General features: G+C 35.8%; 1 protein-coding gene and 1 long non-coding RNA gene across 6 annotated transcripts in view; both read right to left on the bottom strand.

Moving 5' to 3' along the window:
* Positions 1 to 4,667: 4,667 nt before the first annotated feature.
* On the bottom strand, positions 4,668 to 9,480 carry LOC119766794. Its single transcript, XR_005277133.1, has 2 exons — positions 5,305 to 9,480; positions 4,668 to 5,242 (listed from the first exon to the last, which is right to left on the bottom strand). It is a non-coding gene; the product is annotated as an uncharacterized LOC119766794 (long non-coding RNA).
* Positions 9,481 to 11,109: 1,629 nt separating this feature from the next.
* LOC6052069 (solute carrier family 12 member 4) overlaps positions 11,110 to 14,770 on the bottom strand; it is a 567,840-nt gene continuing 564,179 nt past the window's right edge. For all 5 annotated transcript variants that reach the window (XM_038253584.1, XM_038253585.1, XM_038253587.1 and 2 more), the window contains one exon: positions 11,110 to 12,787. In XM_038253584.1, the coding sequence (XP_038109512.1) occupies positions 12,696 to 12,787 (92 nt within the window). In that variant the 3' untranslated portion in view covers positions 11,110 to 12,695. The remainder of the gene's footprint in view (positions 12,788 to 14,770) is intronic.

Below are 14,770 nucleotides of genomic sequence, written 5' to 3'. Positions count from 1 at the left end.
CTATTTTGTTTCGCTAAACATTCAGATCAAAATGGATTGCGTTCGATACTTTGAAGTCGTAATAACTGCGTGTGTTTTGCTGTTTGTTTTGGGACTTGCGATTATATGATTTTTAAGCTGAAGTGAAAGTTGCCCAAATGTGTGTGTGATCGGTTGGTTTTGAGTAGGAGTAAGAAAACGGTTTCTCTTTGGTTAGTATTTAGCGTGTATTACTAACACTTCGACTTTTGTTACTGATCTTTTTTTTTGGCGTGTGTAAAATTCCACTAAATGTTGCGTTCGTCGTAGTAGAACTTGGGTGCTGGCGCCACATAACTAATTTTTTGTAACTATGTGTTTGTTTGTGATTCTGGGAAAGTTAAGCGATTTCGTTTAGATATTTTTAATATATACGACTGGAATAGGGGGCTTGAATTAGGCTTAACGGTTAATTCTTCTGTTATTTTTTAATGAAAACTTTCCTTCTTCCTTCTAACAACTAATATAAAGTTGACGGCAGTGATTGAAGACCAGATTCGATTGGCCTCGTGTGTTTTTATCCTGGTAATATGCGTGAATTTTTGTCGACTAACTTTTCTGATTTTTCTTAATTATTGCAACAAATATAACGAGCATTTTTGCTGAAATTTTCAGTATGAAGAGCACTCGAAATTATCATCGTTAGTAAGAAATTTTCACCAAACAGACCTCAAACTGCTTTGTAGCTTGAAAATAACAAAAACACAACAAATCGTGGAGAAATGTTAATTGATCAAGTTTTTAGCAGAACTAGTTTTTTTTAAAAGGAATAAACAATATAATTTCTTCAATTCGTGCATAGTTTGCAGTTTATTTTTTATTCGTTTCTCATGCTCTCTCTCTCTCTCAAAAGAATATTGCATCAGCGATGGTAGTGTCTTTGTGGAACGAGTTTTACTCATCACTCTCTGAGAAAATATAATCAAGACTAAGAGAGAGGAAGAGCTCTCTATTTTGTTTCACGAGATATCGCTTTAAACTTTCTTCTTCCACTCTTTTTACTTCCTTCTTCGGAGTCTTGATGAATAGAATTTCAATCGGCACTCTCAGAGAGAAAAACAACACAAGGGAGAGGGAAACTCTGTTTCTCTTCAACGAGATATCCCTTTTCACTTTTGCTCACAGCGTTAGAAGAAAAGAGTTTCACTCAGGTATGGAATAATCATGAAAAAATCGATTTCGCTTGCGAACTTTCCTCACTCGCGAAAGAGAGAGGAGGCAAATCACGCAAAAGAAAATCGCACCCGAAATTCTCCAAGAGAATCAATCTGCTGATGATTTACTGTGAATTTCTTGTCAGCACCACTGAAAAATATTTATTTCACTGTGTTTACACACATTGCCCATCTACAAAATGTGACAGGTCATTTTTCGACGTGTGACGTTACGCTTGCAAGTGTAGTAGTGATAATGATGTTCCGTCGAATAATCAAGATGATGATTTTTTAGATTCTTGTTACCGATGTTTCATGCGCGAGAGAGGATAGCTATTCTCTTTTCGGATTTTTTTCCCTTGATGAACATCCAAAGATTTTCTTTTGATGATGATTATTCGCTGGTTTCACTCATCATCACATTCTGAGAGAAATAAAACGCGAGAATTCTTTCTTTACGAGGTATCGATTAAATGAAAGATGATTTTTTCATAGTTTCATCCGGCACTCTCTGAGGGAATTAGATTGAAAGAGAATGAAACTTTCTTTTCTCTTTGATGAAAAATCTTCATCGAAAGAGTTTCACTTGGAACTCACTGAGGGAAAAAAAAAATCTTAGGAGACCGAGTCTCTCTTCTCTCTTGTGCGAAAAATTGGTAAAATGTTGATCTCACTAATATATTCAGACAGTTCAAATATTAAATACTCATCGATGGACATTTGAAATTTTGATTCAGATTTTCGATGTAATTTGTCATTCACCAACGCTGTCACTAATACATGCACAGCTTAAACGTCAGATAAAAAGCTAATTTTCTCTTTCGCGTTTACACCGAGAGAAAACGCAGAACGCAATTAGGTTTTACACCGTGACGTCATTTGACAGCTCGCGTGCACTGTTTACATAGACTTAGTCGCGTTCGAACGGAAAGTGCTGGGTATTTTTTTTTTATTCAAAATCGGCCGAAATTACAAAAGTCAAGTGGTAAGTAAATTGTTAGTGAATTTATTTGCAAGCTTTCAAGTTTTTTTTTTAAATTCATTGCAGGAAACCGAAGGCGAAGTGGGCGGCAAACTTGTCTACATGCTCGCTGAACCCGAACGAAAACGAAGCCGTGCTGCTGACGGAGATGGTCAGGCAATGCCTTGTTCCGACGCTCTGCCTGGAATGACCGATCACCAAGGACATGCAAGTCCCAGAAAACTACCGCACAGTCTTCCGACCGCTTATGCTCCAGCTCCAACTCCCGAGGACATGGTCAAGTTCAATCTCGAGCGCTGCAACCTCGCCCTCCTCCACCAGCAGAACACCGGCAGACTCTTCATCGTCCTGTTTGAGTAGAAAAAAAGCTGCTCTCGGAGGTTTTCCGTTGTCGATTCTTGACGTGGGCCTGACGGAAAAGGACAGTTTGTCCTTGGTTCAAATTAGTACGAACTGGTAGTTCGGTACAACAAACAACTGGTCTCCGGCACCTGGCAGCGAGGGTGCTTCAATCTACAGCCATTCTTCGCCAGTTCTGGAATCACGGATGCCGGAGATTGTCTGGTTGCCGTGGTGATTACCAAGAGTGGCCAAAGTTACATGCAGTCGACGATCGACTGCCACGTTGGCGTTGATTGCTCCTACGAGGTGATCCCAAGCCCTGGGTGACCACTGAAATCCCATTTTCAAATTCCCTACTTTTTCCTGACTTTTCCAGATGCTCAAATAGTTACCATTTTTTATCTAAAGAATGATTTCAAATTATTACTTCAATAAATTCGTAAAAAATATTACAAAGGGAAAAGCTCTCATTATTATGAATCAGATTTTTTTTAAAGAAACATTAAGATTTTGTTTTTACTGGGTATGAAAAAGGATTGAAATTTCTTTAATTTTATTGATTTGTCATGATTCCAGTTATCAAAAAACTTCAAAATATGTTAAGGAATTCGCTTTAAAAAAAACTACCTGATTCCCTTTTCCATCTTCTGAATTTTGATTTTTAATATTCAAATCAATGTTGATCGTCGTCGGTTGATCTATAGAGTTTTCGCTTCTTTGAAAAACCTATTTTGATAAGACTAATTTACCAATAATTTGAAGCGAAATGTTTGAAGATGCAAATCCTTTAAACATATTTGTAATAACTTAGTCCAATTTTCTTTGAATTTATTTTATTGCAATTTTATAATATTTTTCATAATATTTTTAATACGTAAAAGTTATTAATTTCATTCATTCTAAACGAAAAACTTTTGGATTTTAATCGATTTTTTTTTCGTTTAAGCGGATTCAAATATCTTTAAAAAAAATCAAGTTATTCATAAAAGTTTGATGCTGGGGTGTAAAAGTAAATTATGGCTATTCATTACAGGCTGGCGCAAATAATAATATTTCTTCAAAAAAAAATCGTCATTGCATATGGAATGAGTTGGGCTATAATGTCCTTTTATAAGATTTTACCAAATTTTAAAATATACCCAGAACCTAGGGATTTTCACTTTTTTTAAATTAAATATACTTTATTGAATCTTTCTTATAATAATTACATTTGATTTACATAATAAGTGGATCAACCTTCAGCTTTAGTTAGCTTTTTGTGATTTAAACACTGTTCATTTTCATAACCTAAAAAATATATGATTTATCATTTCTCTAACACTAGGTACAATGAGGAAAAAAATGTTAAGAAAACATAACCCAACCTAAAACTAACTTAAACTTGCAATAAACTAAACCAATCCTTGAATCAAGGGGTATTCAGAAATAGCACATTTTTCCCTGAATATGTGACACTTTGATTTTTCTTCAATGAACTATTCTATATCTATGTAAATCTTCCGAAACGATAATTAAAACTGATTTTTGGCACATTTATTGAGTTTTAACTTCCTTTAATCAAATATATGGAAGCTCTTTGGTATAAATATCAGGGTTTTATAAAATTCAAAAACTTTTGTTAATTATAATTGTTTTTTATAATATTTCAAGTTGGCAGAATTCCTTTAGTGTGACAAAAACTATAAAAAATATTTTTGCAACAGTAATCACATTAATAATAATCTCAAATAGCCTTTTCACACTGAAATAGATTAAAATATCAGAAGAAAGCTTAAATTTAAAGTAAGTTTGTCTTTTGCAACTTAGTCTTTTGCAATTGAGTGAAATAAATTTGAAGATTGTGCAAAATATTAAAAAATATTCAAGAGTTAGAAAATGATGTTCAGACACCTATGTGCTTGGCATTCCCGACTTTTAGACAAAAAAATACAAATTCCCGACATTTCCCCGATTTTTGCGGATCTTGGCAAATTCCCGACTTGAGTGGCCACCCTAAATGATCCTGGTGCTTCGGGATAACTAGCGAGATGAAGTAGTTGGCCAACGCCAACCCCTTCCTGCAATTCGGATTGACCCGAAGGACCACATTGGAATGCTAATCAACTACAGTCTAGCGGACCATGTCGTCAAGGAGCTGCTAGATTATTAAGGATAAAAATAAATTCTTTGACTAAAAAACAAGTTTGATTTTATATGTCAGAAATAATAACGTCTGATTAAAATAAAAGCCAAACAGGATTTTAAAATTCCACTGTCCATCAATTAAACTCGAAACCAGGATCACGTCTCTAGTTGTAGATTGAAGCACCCTCGTTGCCAGGTGCCGGAGACCAGTTGTTTGTTGAACCGAACTACCAGTTCGTACTAATTTGAACCAAGGACAAACTGTCCTTTTCCGTCAGGCCCACGTCAAGAATCGACAACGGAAAACCTCCGAGAGCAGCTTTTTTTTCTACTCAAACAGGACGATGAAGAGTCTGCCGGTGTTCTGCTGGTGGAGGAGGGCGAGGTTGCAGTGCTCGAGATTGAACTTGACCATGTCCTCGGGAGCTGGAGCTGGAGCATAAGCGGTCGGAAGACTGTGCGGTAGTTTTCTGGGACTTGCATGTCCTTGGTGATCGGTCATTCCAGGCAGAGCGTCGGAACAAGGCATTGCCTGACCATCTCCGTCAGCAGCACGGCTTCGTTTTCGTTCGGGTTCAGCGAGCATGTAGACAAGTTTGCCGCCCACTTCGCCTTCGGTTTCCTGCAATGAATTTAAAAAAAAACTTGAAATCTTGCAAATAAATTCACTAACAATTTACTTACCACTTGACTTTTGTAATTTCAGCCGATTTTGAATAAAAAAATACCCAGCACTTTCCGTTCGAACGCGACTAAGTCTATGTAAACAGTGCACGCGAGCTGTCAAACAGAAATTCACGATTGAGGTTAGCCGCGACGGCGTAAAACCTAATTGTTAACAAACTGCAAAACAGACCAAAATGGGAAAAATATTTTTTCATGTTATTTTTGAATTAAAAAATTGCTTGTATTGGAAAATGTTAGCGAATACTTTTATTCCAGAGATTCCAGAGAAAATAAAATGTTCAAAGTTTCCATCTCATGCCACCCATCAAATTATCAATCGTCAGAATTAAAAAAAAGTATTAAAACATTGAGTTTTCTTTTTTTTAGTTTTTTATTTTGTTTCCAAATTTCACTCATTTTCTTATTTAGATTGTATTCCAATTATTTCGCTTTCAAATTTCGTCAGTTAAGTTTTTTTGTCCATTATTGCTTGTTTGAAGGTTTTTTTTCTTAAAACTTTCTCACTGCACCTCTTCAAGTAGTTTAGAAGTTCGATAATATTTGTAGTTTAAAACTCTTCCTTCCCTTGCACGCTTATAGTGTGAATGTGCTTTCACTGCCCTTATGTATGTGTTGAAAGTTCTTCAAGTTCGAACAAACGATGCCTTACGAGCTAAGTTTGACTGCGCTAAGATGACTTTTAAACATCCAGTTTTTTATTAGTTTTATCTACAATCTAAGATTTTTAAGTCTAAGATGTCCCTAAATCCTTACCTGCTAGGTTTAATTGGTGTAAAGTAAAAATTTCCGGTTGAAAATTAACTGAAAGGTAATACTTTTGGGGGCGATGTTTCAACTGTTGGCTTTTTTTGGTGTAAAATCAAAACAAAAAATCTTATTTATTAAAATCAAAACAGTTGGGGGGGATCCGACAGCAACCCAAGATCTCTTAACCAGTGTAAATGTTTGTTATCTCTCTTTGTCTTGCTTCTGTTTAACTATAAATGTTTTTTTTATTAACTATATGTTGTCTTTATAAGTACTTGTCAAATTTGATTTTCACAGTAAATGAGCTATATTTTCCCAAAACACCACAAGTGTTTTGTTCGAAGAAAAACTTTCTTGCGCTGCCTTCCTTCCAATTCTCCACCTTTTGCTTTCTTTCAAACTTTGTCTTCTGTTGTTGTTTTTTTGATTGTTCGTTCTTGCCATTGTCCTTTCGTGTTTGGTTTTGTGTTACTTTTGTTTTTTTTTGTTTTGTTTGTTACTCCCGCTAAAGTCTTTCTTTGATCAACGCTTTGGTGTTTAAGAATTTGTCTTGTTTTGAGTTTTGTTCTTAGGATTAAACTACTTTTTATTTGTTTTGTTTTTTTTTGTTTGCAATTTGCTGATCGTTATATGATAACTTTCATTAACTTTATTAACAGATACACTTAGTTAGTTTTACCTGAAAAAGTACTTGTTTTTGCTTACGACTAAATTTTCGGTTATTTCCTAACACGTCCCTGTCCTCACACTTCTCGCCACGCACTTCTTACCCTCTTTTTTTGTTTTCTTTCCACCTTTCCTCCTCTTTAAAATAACCTGTAATAAAATTATGTTAATTTCATGAGTGTGTCTGTGTCTTCTTTCGAATATATAATCCGCACTTGAGCAAGGGCATCTTATATATTGGCGAAAGAGAGATATTCGTAATTAATTATATAGTAAATAATCAGTTTTTGTTTGTTCACCTTTAGAGTGTTGCATTATTTGCACCTAACACATTTAGATTAAGTATTTTACTTGTTTTTGTTTTGTTTTGCTCTCCGTGTAATCGCAACGCTTCTAAAATTGTGTTTTACTTTTATATCACCTCTAAAATTGTTGTTTGGTTTAATTTACGTGACTCTGTGAGTGTGTTCTTTACTGCTTTTTTTTTTGTTGTCTCTATTAGCATTTACGGTTTCTACTAAGAACGCGCCCGAGTTTCGCTTGTTCAATTGATACTGGTTTGATTTCATTCTTCCTTCTTTTGTTGCTGTTGTAAATGTTTGCCCTTCTAATAATGTTCAAATGTGTAGAGTAAGGTGTTCTTATACCAGGTTGACTTGTCTAGTGCCTTCTACAACAGGTAATAAACAGCCGAAATGGAGACACAAAAAATACAGTCTTCAACATGTTAATTTTTGAAAAGTGTTTTTTCTTTCGAACCTGGTTCGAGTTGTGGTTTGTTTGGAAAGACTAAAAATGATAAAAGCAAGGTAAAGCGTAAGCAAACGATGTTCATGAATAAAATAAAAAGTATAAGAAACAAGCTTATTATTCTGATATTCATTTCGATTTTAAGGCCATACTGAAGTTCATGATAAAGACCTTTGCTTCAAAATTTTGTTATTACCTTAACAACTTGTTTAATTCTCCAACACCTTTTTTTCTTCTAAATTTCGTTGAATATTTTTCAATTCCGAATGTTTAAACATGTTTAAGTGATTTCTTTATTATTAATTTTCCAATTTTTTTAACTTAACTTAAAGTTGAATCAAAATTTGATGAATATAAAAAAAATCTTACCAATTTATTCAATTCTTCAATATTATCACTGCAAAATTGAAAATTGAGCTTAAACTATAACCTTCTGTAAATTTGCATCTCTTATATATTTGTCCCTTTTATTTCGTTTTTTTACTCTCTTTTAAAATCTTTCAATAAGCAATCCAACGGTCAATTCGAATGATCTGAAACTCACCACGGCCATTCCAAATTCACCACAGCTCGTTTACATGCGTTTGACAGTTGCCTGAAGCTGTTTGCACGCACACTATCAAGGATTGAGTGCGGTACGCGCGTTCATAACTAGATGGCCGTAGTGTGCGGTAATTGATGAATGTTTGATAAAGCTGCTCGAAGATTTACATCTGTTTGTCTGTGGTCGATAATATTTTTCCAAAACCATCATTCAATATCTTAACGCTAAATTTGAATGAATTGGATCTGGGTGAAAAAAGAGAGAATGCGTAACGTGATTTCCGAATCATCCCACTTTGTTTACATCAAGAAAGTACGAGGTTGTTCAAGCACAAGTATGACTTTTTTCTTGCACAACAATCGTCTGTTTTGAAATCTGGTGCGCGTGTTTTTTTTCAAGTTCGCGATTGAATACCTTTCAATATGAAGTATTTTGCGAGGTTTTACAGATACACCAAACGTCGATCGTTTTAAAGAGGATTTTTCCAGTTTCTGGTAGACGAAGATCGGCGTTGAAAGTGTGTGGCGTTCTGCGAAGTCGATTCGGAACAACATGTGAGCGAGAGCTCCCGAATGCGATATTTTTTTTATTAGAAAAAAAGAGCCGTATCCATCCCGGGTGGAATCAATTGATGAAGACGACCATCCAGAAGAGGATTCAATGGAGGAAAAATGGCTCGACGGCGAATAGACCCCCCCTAAAGTATCCACGTGGTTTATGGATGGTCTCCTTACAACGTTATAGAACGACTTCAATACTTGCTTTTTCTGGCGAACAGTAATGTAATATTCTTTCAAAGGTACACGCCACGCGGCATTTCAGAATGTACCATAGACATTGTTGCCAGCGATTTTTGGCACTTTTAGTGGCGTACCTGGCAACAATGGCAAGCGATTCGAAGAAGAAGATGAACAAAAACAAAACGCGCAGTATGGGACTTGACAGCGCGCATTTGCCGAAAGTGCGGCACGTCGTTTCGAGGCTGGAATGCCGCGTGTCTTTTTGGGTAATACGCGCAACAAAATGGTTCCGCTTTTATGCACCAATATTCACCCGCCCAATTTACACCACACGCATTGTGTGGATTTAAAGAGGAATGATTTACGTCTGTGTATTGAGAAGTACAGTAAACAGACGTAAATTTATTTCGAAATACATCAATGTATCGTTCAGTTTGATTGATCGAAAATTCACCACGACCATTTAGAAACTCAGCACGTTTGACAGCTGACTGAAACTGGCGGTGCGCGTGTTCACAACTAGATGGCTCTAGTAAGGAATGATTTTTGATTATTGTTAAGTGATTTACGTCTGTTGGTCTGTTTAATGGTCACAACATGTAGGGGGAGAGGGGGTAATATGCACCCCCGGGGCAAAATGCACCCCCTGCTTTTCTCGGTATTTGGAAGAATTTTCCGGGGGAAAAATCATAGAAATTGGAGGCTTAACACTGCTAAACCATGCTGGACAAATTTGAGCATCGTGGTATAAAAACAGCTTAAGTTATTTGCAAAACTTTAAAATGTTGTGTTTTGATCTAATTTTCATTGAACTTTCATTATGATTTTTGCACAATATAAAAAGCATTTATTTTTATTGTAAGTGTTGAGGTTTATAGTTTTTGCCATAATCTTCATTATTGTGTGGATAGATGAGTCCAAAAACATCAAAAAATGCATTTTTAATTAAATTTTCTGCAAAAAGCGTGGTCGGGGCAAAATGCACCGCTGTGAAGCTCCTTTGTAAAAACAGCGGTGTCATCTAGTGGTGACTAGTGAAAACTGCTTTTAGCCGGTGCATTTTGCCCCATGTTGTGGTGCATTTTGCCCCGTTGTTGTAGTGCATTTTGCCCCAATGTTGCGGTGCGTATTGCCCCGCATTGTTGTTTGAAATGAATCAAAAATATTTTTAGAAATATGTTATTTTTAAAGAATTTTGAGGTATTTGAAGACTTTTTTCACTTGGATGACGTTGAATAATAGTTATTTATGAACATCTAACGAAATTCTTTCACAGAAATGCTGTTATGGATGAGAAATCACAGTTTTCCCTTAGGGGGTGCATATTACCCCCTGTCCCCCTAATGTTTTTTTTTAACTGTGAATAATCGTAATAACGTAATAATCATGTTGTGCCATTTTGAATTTTTCGACGTTGGTTCAACCAAATTTGAATTTATATATTTGTTGGCAGTTATTTTTCATGGGTATTTTTTCATAGTTATTTTCACAGTTATTTTGTTTTAGTTCCTTCTACAATCATGATCGTATTGCTATGTTCTTAGAACTTTATAATTTAGCTCTCAGCGTTTTTTCATGTTATTTTCCACTTGGAGAAATTGTGTAAATTTCCACCGTTTCAGCTGTCAAATTACAAAATCAGATTTCAGTTTATTGTATTTTTCCATTGTCAAGATTTGTTTTCAAGTTAATCAAAATTTGAGCTAACAAAATAGTACAACATATTAAAAATAACTTACCTTTAAACCGATAACCCAAGCGGAGCTACGAAACCAACCAAAGTAAAAGCAGTTTCACCTTCCAAACCGTGCTTGTGCGTGTATGCGTGCGTTAAAACTTTCTCAAATTTTTAACAAAAATTGCGTGAAATTAAATTGCGTAGTTTAAAAAAATATAAATTGCCAATTTTGATTCCATTCTCGTGTTTGTGGACAACTATTCTGTTGTGTTGGTGGTTTGATAAGTTTTGTACTTTTTTCTTTAAAACTTGTTTGAATATACTGCAAGGCGCGTACCTCAGACAGTATTCGTCTGCCAGAGTAGATTGTGAGAGTGGTCGGTCAGATTTGTCAGTTTGTAGATTTCTGTCGAAGTTTTTTTTAAGTCATAATTCAAAATTATAATTTGATCGGAAAGTCTGAGAAATCGAAAAGTTGAGTTAAAGTGCCATGCGTCTCCACAGAATAACTCTAAATAGAATTGTTTGAAGGAGTAGCATGTTAAAATTAAAAATTTCTCAAAAAAAGTCTTATAGTCATTAGGGTGATCCAATCAAGGCGAACGAAAAGAAGACACGAAACAAAAGGAGGTTCTTTCTGCTCTACAACCAATAAAAAACCAAAATCATACAAATCATACAGTTCAGAACAAAGTGTAATGTGTGTGTTTTTCATTCTCGCATATTTTTCTTTTGCTTGCACAATTTTTCAACATACGAAACTAGTACGATCACATTGAAATTGATGATGAAAAGCTTGCTTTTCTGCTGCTAGATTTTCTTTCGGTGTAGCTCGCATGGGAAAACAAAACAAAACTTTGTTCTATTTTTTTTCGATTTCCTATCTCTCTCAGTTAGTTAATCTGGTTCGTAACAAACAGTTCGCTTTGTGTAACATTGACTAAAATTTGCATTTAGGGAGGGGGAAAGGAAAAACGATAAATTGGCGTTTACCTAATACTTGTTCCGTTTGTTTTCTTTCAGAAAACCAATCTCTTTCAGAGAAGTCGCTAGCAATGTTTGATAGAGAATAACAACGCACGCTTGGCTAAATACGTGTCGCGAAAGCATAATACTAAATTTCACTAAGATTTGCTGCTAAGAAAGGCATCATTGATAAAGGAAAATTGTAGCAGAAAGTTGATTTTATTTCTTGAAGGACGGTGCGTCTCCATCGAAGTGGAGACGCATGGTTGTTCAACCTTAAAACTCGTCAAATCAAGAACTAAAATCAACTTTTCGATACAATGTGCTAATTGTAACAAGTAATCTCACCCGATTGAAATATGCTTAGAAAAGATACTGAAAGAAACGGCGTCCGAGTCACGTTTGTGTGTGTGTTAAAATGTGTAAATGTATGGTAATTGTTCGAATCACGCGGGCATTTTTTTAAACCTCTTCTCTCAAGTCATACAATTGGACTAAATAATTTAAATAATAAAAAGCGGAACACATTGTTTGTTTTTTTCTCCTTCTGGTTTGTTTAAACTCGTTCGCCTTAAGTTTTTCTTCTGTTTTCTGTTTTTAAAGTTTCTTACGCGTTAAGTTTATATGTATATCAATTTGATTCGTACTAACTTTCTGAATAAAGTGTTGTTTTTTTGTTTTGGTTTACTTTTTATCAACCATTTTGTTATTATCTGTCCTATAATTTTCTCCTTCTGTTTTTTTTTGCTTCGACTAAACCTCTATCGCGATACGTACGTACACAAGTGAAAGTTTGCTTTTGCTTCATACTCTCTCAGTTTGTTTTAATTTTAATTAATGTTTTTTGTTTGTTTTACTCTCTTCGATATTATTACCTAGAACTAGTAGACTTCACAGTTTGACTATAATTACTAGCAATTTCTTTTTGTTACTCCCCTCGGTCCTTCTCTCTTTTTTGCTATTAACTTCTTAACTGTTGCTTTGCTTTTCTTTGTTTTGTAGGTTTTTTCGAGTGTAGAAAAATGTGTGTGTGTGTGTGTTGACAGAATCCATGTGTGAGTGAGTGTGTGTTCGACGACGATTGAAGCGTATTTGGACCACGCGTGGCGGCACGCCACGTGGCGATCGCCACGCGTGTAATTTCGTGTAATTCTGTGACTGTGTCTCTGTGTGTAAGTTTTTGTTTTGTTTTTGTAACAGTAGTAGTTAGTAGTAATAGTACGACGACGACGACGACGTTGACGAGGAGGGATGGATGTGTGCCGAGGACGACGATGGCAACGACGACGGCAGGGCCTTAAGAGTAGATGGTGATGACTTCTCGGCCGCCGCCCCGCACCATCAGTACTCGCTCCAGACCCTCGGTTAGGACCTCCAGGAATTCCATATCTAGTTAAGTTTGGGAGTTAAGGATTTTTGGTGGAAAGCGGTGGCATGTAAATCAAAGTAAATATTTTTTTGTTCTATTTAAGATAGGATTTGCTAGGAATAAACGGAAGTAGAATTAAGAATACAGGACACTCTCAAAACACGAACGACGAATTATTGAAAGATATCTGCTCGAATTCTTCCGTGCTACTGTCTCGACGACGAAGGTTTCAACCTGATTCAATTTAAAATAAATGTAGAATTACATCTGTCAGCTATTAAAATTTCTTCCATTTTGGACAATTTAGTGTCTCGTAAGAATGTAAAACGATTTTTTCGATTATGTTCTTGGTGGGAAGAAATTAACAAAACAAATGAAATTCTATAAAAAAAATCAAGGCGTATTTTCTAGAACAACCTTTTCTGAAAAAAATCCTAGCTAATTTCAAAAGTGTTTGCCAGTTGGCTAGGTTATCAAAAGACCTTTCCAACGAGCCTAAAACATTGAAGATCTGGCAACCCTGTCTCGAGATATGTCCACTTAAGTGATATTTATGTACTTTTTGGATGCCGGATCTCACTTAAATGTATGTAAACTACGTCCGGATCCACCATCCAACCCATCGTTGATTAGGTTATCAGAAGATCTTTCCAACGAGCCTAAATCATTGAAGATCTGGCGACCCTGTCTCGAGATATGCCCACTTAAGTGGTATTGATGTACTTTTTGAAAGCCGGATCTCACTTAAATGTATGTAAACTATGTTCGGATCCACCATCCAACCCATCGTTGGTTTTTTTTTTGTTCGATGCCACTATCCACTGCGACCAGGAATTAGATCTATTGCGGACTTGCAATTCTATTTATAGAATCACAAAGGCTTCTTCTGTTATTAGGAATTTTCGAGCCGCGTTTTTTTTGTCGTCTTCTGAGGATTTCTATCATATCGGCTAGTTCTGGAGGATCTTGTGAGTGTCAGTGGAAATGGTGGAGATGGTGGATATATCCGGGTTTCGATTCCTTGTGTGGATTTGGCAGAACCAGGAGCCGTTGCTGATCTGCTGCTTTTATGGGAAGACGCCGCTAAGCTGAGTTGGAGCCACAATCGCACAAATGGCAAGAAAATCTTCGTTGCGGTCGTTGATAAGGACCATGTACCCAGTGAGAGAATTCCATTTTGAGAAAAAATCAAGGTTTCTTTTCATTATTTGAAATTTAAATGTTTGACATTTGCAAAAACCAGCAAACGGTTTTTTGTTTTCATGACTACCTTCGTTTTTTTCTAACAAATATTTTTGACAATAATGGTGATTTTTTTCTGTTTTTTAAACATTCGCTTTTAGAACGTCATTTCTTATATATCCAGAGATTTTTTTTTTCAGTAAAAAAGGGTCCAATAAACATAGGAAAGATCATAGAAAAAGAAACACTTCTACGTATTTCTATCGGCTTGTTTTTGAGAAGAACCTAGGAGCTGACGATTGGTAAACCATCCGGTAGTGTCTTTTGAAGATTTGCTGTTTCTTGGTGAGAGCTTTCCATCATTATTGACTAGATGATTATATTACTAGATGATTATCATTATACTATACTATACATTATACTATAAATTAAATAACCCTCCTACTCCTCACCTTCTTTCCCATTTCCCAATTACCATTTACCCAGTTCCACTTCCTTCCTAAACATATAATTATCTGCCAAATTTACACTAACACACCACACCTAACTGATTCGGAGCGTTTGGTACGGTATGTCCACGCATCCTTCCTTCCCTGTAGATTCTGTGAAATGTGATCCGTTCTCAGAATCCTCTCTGCGGCAAATACAACGCAGTAGGGCTGGCCGCTTTAATTTTTGTAATACATTTTCGGGTGTTCTCGGATGTACTGCAATTATTAATATTGACAAGAAAAGTGCTTGGGGCGTAATCTAATCACAAGACTTTCCAGCATGCTTTCATCGGACTGGCTGCGTTTGTGTTAGATTAGATTAGATAGATT

The sequence above is a fragment of the Culex quinquefasciatus genome, chromosome 2 (genome assembly GCF_015732765.1).
Source record: "Culex quinquefasciatus strain JHB chromosome 2, VPISU_Cqui_1.0_pri_paternal, whole genome shotgun sequence".
NCBI classification, from domain to species: Eukaryota; Metazoa; Arthropoda; class Insecta; order Diptera; family Culicidae; genus Culex; species Culex quinquefasciatus.
This window is presented reverse-complemented; position numbering and strand designations above follow the sequence as displayed.